This window comes from Phyllobates terribilis, unplaced genomic scaffold, assembly GCF_046119375.1.
Source record: "Phyllobates terribilis strain yellow unplaced genomic scaffold, ASM4611937v1 Scaffold_6__1_contigs__length_29720123, whole genome shotgun sequence".
In the NCBI taxonomy this organism is placed as follows: domain Eukaryota; kingdom Metazoa; phylum Chordata; class Amphibia; order Anura; family Dendrobatidae; genus Phyllobates; species Phyllobates terribilis.
In genome coordinates this window covers 22347021-22356341 of record NW_027362766.1, presented here as the reverse complement: position 1 = coordinate 22356341, position 9321 = coordinate 22347021, and the positions used below count along the sequence as shown (strand labels likewise).

General features: G+C 40.7%; 1 protein-coding gene across 1 annotated transcript in view; it reads right to left on the bottom strand.

Annotated features, from left to right (window-relative positions):
• Window positions 1-2937: 2937 nt before the first annotated feature.
• Window positions 2938-9321, bottom strand: part of MAX (MYC associated factor X) — an 80864-nt gene continuing 74480 nt past the window's right edge. The window contains exon 4 of the mRNA XM_073637440.1: window positions 2938-6676. Within this exon, the coding sequence (XP_073493541.1) occupies window positions 6489-6676 (188 nt within the window). The 3' untranslated portion in view covers window positions 2938-6488. The remainder of the gene's footprint in view (window positions 6677-9321) is intronic.

Here is a 9321-nt window from a genome sequence, read left to right as displayed (position 1 = left end):
TCTCATCTTAACAGTTGTTGAAGAGATGTGTCTGCTGCTAGAACTCTGCGTGGCATTGACCTGGTCTCTAATCTGAGCTGCTGTTAACCTGTGATTTCTGAGGCTGGTGACTCGGATAAACTTATCCTCAGAAGCAGAGGTGACTCTTGGTCTTCCTTTCCTGGGGCGTCCTCATGTGAGCCAGTTTCTTTGTAGCGCTTGATGGTTGTTGCAACTGCACTTGGGGACACTTTCAAAGTTTTCCCAATTTTTCCCACTAACTGACCTTCATTTCTTAAAGTAATGATGGTCACTCGTTTTTCTTTACTTAGAATTTGTATTATGGCAAGAAAAAAGCAGCTAACAGTCTATTCAGTAGGACTATCAGCTGTGTATCCACCAGACTTCTGCACAACACAACTGATGGTCCCAACCCCATTTATAAGGCAAGAAATCCCACTTATTAAACCTGACAGGGCACACCTGTGAAGTAAAAACCATTTCCGGTGACTACCTCTTGAAGCTCATCAAGAGAATGCCAAGAGTGTGCAAAGCAGTCATCAAAGCAAAAGGTGGCTACTTTGAAGAACCTAGAATATAAGATATTTTCAGTTGTTTCACACTTTTTTGTTAAGTATATAATTCCACATGTGGTAATTCATAGTTTTGATGCCTTCAGTGTGAATGTACAATTTTCATAGTCAAGAAAATACAGAAAAATCATTAAATGAGGTGTGTCCAAACTTTTGGTCTGTACTGTATACACACCCACACATATATACATGCACATACTGCGTACAGATATATAAAAATACACACACTGCACATATATATATATACACTTGCACTGTACACATATATATACACACACACACACTGCATATATGTTTACATACAGTTCTCACATGCACCATACACTCCTGCATGCACTTTTCACATACAGTGGTGGCCAAAAGTATTGGCACCCCTGCAATTCTGTCAGATAATACTCAGTTTCTTCCTGAAAATGATTGCAATCACAAATTCTTTGGTCTTATTATCTTCATTTAATTTGTCTTCAATGAAAAAACACAAAAAGAATTGTCCTAAAGCCAAATTGGATACAATTCCACACCAAACCTAAAAAAGGGGGTGGACAAAAGTATTGGCACTGTTTGAAAAATCATGTGATGCTTCTCTAATTGGTGTAATTAACAGCACCTGTAACACCTAACAGGTGTTGGCAATAACTAAATCACACTTGCAGCCAGTTAACATGGATTAAAGTTGACTCAACCTCTGTCCTGTGTCCTTGTGTGTACCACATTGAGCATGGAGAAAAGAAAGAAGACCAAAGAACTGTCTGAGGACTTGAGAAACCAAATTGTGAGGAAGCATGAGCAATCTCAAGGCTACAAGTCCATCTCCAAAGACCTGAATGTTCCTGTGTCTTCCGTGCGCAGTATCATCAAGAAGTTTAAAGCCCATGGCACTGTGGCTAACCTCCCTAGATGTGGACGGAAACGAAAAATTGACGAGAGATTTCAACGCAAGATTGTGCGGATGGTGGATAAAGAACCTCAACTAACATCCAAACAAGTTCAAGCTGCCCTGCAGTCCGAGGGTACAACAGTGTCAACCCGTACTATCCGTCGGCGTCTGAATGAAAAGGGACTGTATGGTAGGATACCCAGGAAGACCCCACTTCTTACTCCGAGACATAAAAAAGCCAGGCTGGAGTTTGCCAAAACTTACCTGAGAAAGCCTAAAACGTTTTGGAAGAATGTTCTCTGGTCAGATGAGACAAAAGTCGAGCTTTTTGGGAAAAAGCATCAACATAGAGTGTACAGGAAAAAAAAAAGAGGCATTCAAAGAAAAGAACACGGTCCCTACAGTCAAACATAGCGGAGGTTCCCTGATGTTTTGGGGTTGCTTTGCTGCCTCTGGCACTGGACTGCTTGACCGTGTGCATGGCATTATGAAGTCTGAAGACTACCAACAAATTTTGCAGCATAATGTAGGGCCCAGTGTGAGAAAGCTGGGTCTCCCTCAGAGGTCATGGGTCTTCCAGCAGGACAAGGACCCAAAACACACTTCCAAAAGCACTATAAAATGGTTTGAGAGAAAGCACTGGAGACTTCTAAGGTGGCCAGCAATGAGTCCAGGCCTGAATCCCATAGAACACCTGTGGAGAGATCTCAAAATGGCAGTTTGGAGAAGGCACCCTTCAAATATCAGGGACCTGGAGCAGTTTGCCAAAGAAGAATGGTCTACAATTCCAGCAGAGCATTGTAAGAAACTCATTGATGGTTACCGGGAGCGGTTGTTCGCAGTTATTTTGGCTAAAGGTTGTGCAACCAAGTATTAGGCTGAGGGTGCCAATACTTTTGTCTGGCCCATTTTTGGAGTTTTGTGTGAAATGATCAATGATTTGATTTTTGCTTCATTCTCTTTTGTGTTTTTTCCTTGCAAGCAAATTAAATGAAGATAATAATACCAAAGACTTTGTGATTGCAATCATTTTCAGGAAGAAACTATAGACAGTATAGCAAAAAAATGTCGGCCAGCTCTCCGAAAGGTCTTTAAAAAACAAAACAAATGGACTTTATTATCCCGGTGTGGTGACGTTTCTCACTTATTTCCACTATTATTCAACTTGATCCATTTTTGGCCGTGAGATGTAAATGTGGACCCAGCCTCTGGGGGCGCCTCAGAGCACAGCACGCTGAGCTGCCAATCCCAAGATGGCAGATCCCATAACTGTGATTCTCTTATTTCATAACACAAGTAATTCTTCCAAAGGTACTTTATATCATGTTTATTTCTATCTACAGTCTCCTTACTGTAATATACCATAATATGAGTGGAGTTGACAGGTCCTCTCCTTATTAAGAGCCGCCAGGCTCCCATAACAAGTTATTCACTTACCTAAAGTTTGTTGAACCAACCAGGACCATTTTCAGAAAAACGAGCAGAGGCTTTTACGGATAAAATAAGATTTTTATTTATAGTTTTATTGTAAAGGTGAACATTAATTTGAGATGGCCAATTGGACTTATATACAATATACCTAGTATTTTAAAGCGGATGGACGGGAGGGGGAATAAAACATGAAAAGTATCTCATTTTACTGGGCACACACTTTTTTAAAAAATGTAAAGAAATAAAAAATATTAAATGATAATTTACTATTCACCAACATTGAAGCATAATAATGTAAGCTATGTGACAGGCTTGGCCATCCTGAACCTCTCCGGCAGATGTGGTATCAGTCGCAGAGGAAATAAAAAAAAAAAAAAAATTTACAATAACCTGTGACGACCGAATGATTGACACCTAGACATATACATAACCTAGAGCTGCCCTATATTGAAGGCTAACTAATATATCTCCTGCATGCACAGTAAGGATACACGAACCAAGACGTCCTTCTCAGACGCTCAATGGGAAATAGCTGCCACCAATTTCATATAATGTGCTATATAATAGCGGAATTAAAGAGGTCGCCGATCTGCAAAGAAAGAAATACTCAGGAAGAGGGGGGGGGGGGTGATAAAAATATTAAAAGAAGCATTACTTTCCTATTCAATTGCTGTCAGTGATGACATCAGCCGGGTAAATCAAAACTGGTGGAGACCAACCAACATGGCCATGCTGGATTTAACTGGTAAGTAAAGGTTATTTTCTTCAATTGTGTGCCCCCACCCACAGTCTTTGGGCTCATTTTTTCTTGATCATGAACAACACCTTTAAATAGTGAAAATGCTTTGAAAGTCAGTAGAAATTCATTGATTGAGTGCGAAAATCGCAGTGTACCGGATACTACAAAATATTAGATTTACCTATACATTAAACAATATTAAATATTTTTTTAAAATTGAGATTACTACACGGTACTAATATAGAAATGTACAGGCAAATGAACTCTGGTTTTTCTGCTACAAATCCATAGGGAATGTCACCTTGCAAAGTGGCAAATCGAGATTGTTATATGGCTACTATGGTGCTGAATAAGTATACTTGCCAGAGTACGGGAAACGAACGCCCACCTCACCCCTGCCAAATAATCTTCACGATGCAAAGATTTACATTAGCTATGGTACCTGGAGCGTTATTTTAACTTTTAGGTGATCCAAGACTACAGACTACATTATGGCAATTTTTTTTTTTTTTTGCTGGAAAGGAAGGGTTCACAGACTCCATGAAATGGCGGTATTCAAAGACAAAAGACATTACGGTGAAAAAAAAAAAAACATTAGAAAAAAAGATGACAAAAAACAAAAATTTTAAACAAAAAACTTGTGCGATTACGAATAGAACAATCCCTTAATGTAGTCTAAAGATTGGAAAACAGGAGCAGGAAGATTATACTCCTAACCCATCAATTCAAAAGCGACACTGCTCCTCTCGGTCACACTCTATAGAATAAAGAGCCACGGTGACTCGATCGCGGTGATCAAGCTGTTCCGATTGTTACAAGATCAGAAGTGATCCTCGACACAATGATCAAAGCTCTATTCTCAAAGCGGAGATGTTCTTCTACAACAACATGTAGGCAACTACGACTTGTCACTGAGGATGCACCGGGCATACTCCGCATGGAAACACTACACAAGATGACTACCTGTCACATAGGACACATTTCATTTTGGCAAATACATAAACACTTACCCACAATTTGGAAGTTGGTCAAATGAAAAAGTTGTTTTTGATGCAAGTAGGAGTAAGATACAGTTAGGACGTTCTTGGGAAAATACCAGCAGACATGAGGGCAGCTTCCTGAGCATCACAATGGAGCATGCTCAGCAAGGAGAAGCGTGCCTATCACTGCACAACGGCAGCAATCTTGGTCTTCTTGGATTAGGATTCACATTACAGATTAGAATGAGCAGAGGAAGCAATGTGCATCCTGATCTGCCAAGAAGATCCAGATTGTTGTCTTCTCATAGTCTCTGGTTGGGATTCTTCGTCTTGATTACTTCCTGTTGACCCTTAAACTGAGAATTCCAATCAGACTATGAGAAGACAACAATCTTGGTCTTCTTGGCAGATGAGGATTCACATTACAGATCAGAGTAAGTAATCAAAACTAAGAATCCCAACTAGAGACTAGGAGATGTTAACAATCGTGGTCTTCTTGGCAGATGAGGATTCACATTACAGATCAGAGTAAGTAATCAAAACTAAGAATCCCAACCAGAGACTAGGAGATGTTAACAATCTTGGTCTTCTTGGCAGATGAGGATTCACATTACAGATCAGAGTAAGTAATCAAAACTAAGAATCCCAACTAGAGACTACGAGATGTTAACAATCGTGGTCTTCTTGGCAGATGAGGATTCACATTACAGATCAGAGTAAGTAATCAAAACTAAGAATCCCAACCAGAGACTAGGAGATGTTAACAATCTTGGTCTTCTTGGTAGATCAGGATTCACATTACTTCCTCTGCCCACTCAGATGATATTCATCGGCCAAGACGACCAAGATTGTTCTCATTTTAGAGTCTCTGGTTGAACGCCTTCATCTTGATTAATTCCTCTGCCAACTCTGATCTATCTGCCAATAACGCCAAGACGGTCGTATTCTCATAGAAACTAAGAATTCCAACCAGAGACTGTCACATCCTATGACCACTCCGTAATGTGAATTTTTATCTCCCAAGATTGTTGTCCTCTCATAGCAGCTGATTGGGATTTGTTGTCTCAATTACTTCCTCTGCTCTCTCTAATCTGTAATCTAAATTCAGAGACAGAGACTATGAGAGGAAAACAATCTTAATCTTCTTGGCAGATGAAGATTCACATTACAGATCACAGTCGGCAAAGGAAGTAATCAGCAGTAAGAATCCCAACCAGAGACTATTCGAAAACACCATAAATGCGTTTTCAATTTTATTACAAAGCCGTAGTTGAAGACGTGCGATGGGCGTGAAAACAAGTGCAAAAATATACATATATTTTTTTTTTAAAGTTTGCAATTTATAAAACGTAAAATTAAAAATTAGCAATTTGCTAAATGGATTTTGAAAGTATAGAATTTGTGCTGAATTTTTTTTTGCTCAGGAGATCATATTATTGGACTTTTTTTTTTTTTACGTGGCAAATTAATTGCCCCAAAAATGATACTAGTAGAAGTGTAAAAAGAAAAAAGGTGTACGGGTGTTGTTCTTATCTGCCATGTTCACCTTGTGATACCTGTTGTACAAACGTCAAACTGTAGACAAGGATTATGGGGTAACAGCTCGCCAGTGAACTGCGCCAAGAGCAGAACTGTTTAATCGTAAGCATGGATGGGTTAACCAGGTTTAAATAACATAGAGGGGAAAAAAAAAGATGGATAAGTGAAAAAAGATGCCGTCTGGTTGCTCAATGGTAATAGGAAGGAAAAAAAAAGTATTGGGGGCGTGGATAAACAATAAGATTAGGCAGAAGTCCTTCTAGGAGTTGAACAGGGCCTATCTATGGGTGGTGGAGGGTCTGAAGTTGATAAGCTTGGTACAGGTTACTGGTTTTATTGCTTGCATTTGCTTAACTCGCTTCCATCCGGATTTTCTTTCTGCTTTGGGGTTCCTCGGGTTCGGACTCGGAGCTTGAGTCAGATCCTCCATCGAAGGCGGATATGGTACTGCCATTGGGATTGGTGTAAAGGCTGCTGTCGGAGGAAGAGTAGTTCGACTGAAGCCGAGAATTAGATCTTGTTTTCTCCAGCGCACGGACTGTGGAAACAGACCAGATGCTAAAGTTAGGAAAGCAGCAAGTGGATATCATACTTAAAAACTGTGGATGTCTGGAAGAAAAAAAGTCATAGGAAATCACTAATAATCAATTTTAGTTGAAGGGAACCTGTCATGTCATAGCTACTATCTACACTGCCCCCATTTCTACATGTCCGGCTGCTGGTCCCGCGCCTGCGCAGTGAGGCTGCGGGGTTACCAGCTTCACTGCGCACGCACTAGGTCCTCACGCATGCGCAGTGAACTACACAGCCTCACTGCGCACGCGCTAGGTCCTCACGCATGCGCAGTGAACTACACAGCCTCACTGCGCACGCGCTAGGTCCTCACGCATGCGCAGTGAACTACACAGCCTCACTGCGCACGCGCGGGGAACAGAGGGTCAAAGCGCAGGCGCAGTAAAGCTGGTAACCACACAGCCTCACTGAACAGGCGCGGGACTAGCGGCCGGACATGTAGAAATGTGCAAGCGCCCCAATAATATCAGCACTTGCCGGGGGCAATATTCAAATACATGAGTGGCGCCAGTAGTGACAGAATGCGGCACCCGCCCCTTACTGAATAGCAGAATCACACCCCTATGACTGAAAACGAGCAGGTAGGATATAAGTATATAAAAGGTTATAAAATCATTATACTACCACCAATTTTAATGAAAAAAAAGCTCGTTAGTGATGCATATTGCATCACCAACAAAGCAATAGGGGCAGTGTAGATAGTAGCTATGACATGACAGGTTCCCTTTAAATTAGGTTAAACCCCTCTATTAGTAACACATCAGGTCCACATGTATGAAGCAAGCTCAGGAGCTGAGCCTGCAACACACCCGGCAAAAGCCAGCCATGTTACACAAGCACCAACCTCCGGTAGCAGCAGCGGCCTGAGCGAGCCAAGATCGCAGCTGTTCATCAATTTAAATCATGGAATTGCTGGTGCGTGCGAGCACTGGCTTAGATTGGGGTGCTGATAGGCAATATGGTGCCTGACAGAAGCCCGTAAGCCCTCCATCTTAATCCATTGGCTTTTGTCTGAGCTTAACCCCTTCAACCCCAAGCCTTCCTGATCGGACCAAATTTTACAATTCTGTCCAGTGTCACTTTATGATGTAAAAACTGTTTTTTTCGCGACACACTGTACTTTAGGTTAGTGGTGAATTTTGGTCGATACGATTTGGGTTTATTTATGAAGGTGTCAAAAACCTTGACAAAAAAAAAAAACTGAAAATTTTGCAACTTTCAAACTTTTACATTTTATGCCCTAACCAGATATTATACCACATAAAATAGATAATACATAACATTTACCACATGTCTACTTTACATCTGCATCATTTTTTAAACTATTTTTTTTTGTTAGGAAGTTAGAAGGGTTAAAAGTTGATCAGCAATTTCTAATTTTTTATTAGGGACCACATCACATTTGAACTGACTTTGATTGTTTTAATTACTATGTTGAAGGAAAAAATTAAAAATTTAAATTTTTCCCACAAAAATGTTACTTTAGCCCCAAATTTTTCATTTTCACAAGGGTAACAGGATAAAATGGACCACACAATTTATTATGCAAAATCTTGAGTACACCGACACCCGATATGTGGTGGAAACTACTATTTAGGCACAAGGTAGGGCACACCACTTGACTTTTGGAGTGTAAAATTGGCTGGAATAGAAAGTGGACGCCATGTCGCATTTGCAGAGCCCTGATGTGCCTAAACAGTGGAAACCCCCCCACAAGTTACACAATTTTGTAAACTACACCTCTGGAGAAATTTATCTAGAGGAGTGATGAGCACCTTCAACCGGAAGGTGTTACACAGAATGTTATTAAAGTTGAACCGTAAAAATAAACAAACACGTTTTGTCCACAAAAATGTTGCTTTAGCCCCAAATTTTTCATTTTCACAAGGGTAAAAGGAGAAAATGGACCAAACAATTTGTTGGGCAATTTCTCCTGAGTAAACAAATACCATGGTGGAAAACTACTGTTTGGGCGAACGGCAGGGCTTGGAAGGGAAGGAGTGTCATTTGAGAGCAAAATTGTCTGGAATAGATGGCGGGCATCATGTCGCGTTTGCAGAACCCCTGACATGCCAAAACAGTAGAAACTCCCCACATGTGACCCCATTTTGGAAACTACAACTCTTGAGGAATTCATCTAGGTGTGTAATGAGCATTTCTATCTCTCAGGAGACTCACAGAATTGTACAATATTGGGCTGAGTCAAAGGAAAATTACCATTTTTTCCAATACAATGTTGGTTTAGCCCCAAATTTTTAATTTTCAAAAGGGGTAATAGGAGAAAATGAACAGTACGATTTGTTACGTAATTTCTCCTGAGTGCGCCAATACTCCATATGTAGTCAAAGACTACTTTTGAGACAGTAGGGAAGGAGAGCCATACTGGAGTTCAGGTGTTGCTGGATTGGTTTGAGGGTGTCATGTCAAATTGGCAAAGACCCTGAGGTGGCAGAACAGCGGAACCCCCTATAAGTGAACCCCTTTTGCAAACTACACCCCCCAATGAGTTTATCTAGGGTGGCAGGCATCAAATTGACACCACATGTGCCACACACAATTTTATACCATTGGACGGTGAAGAATAACTACATTTTTACCTCTAAAATGTTG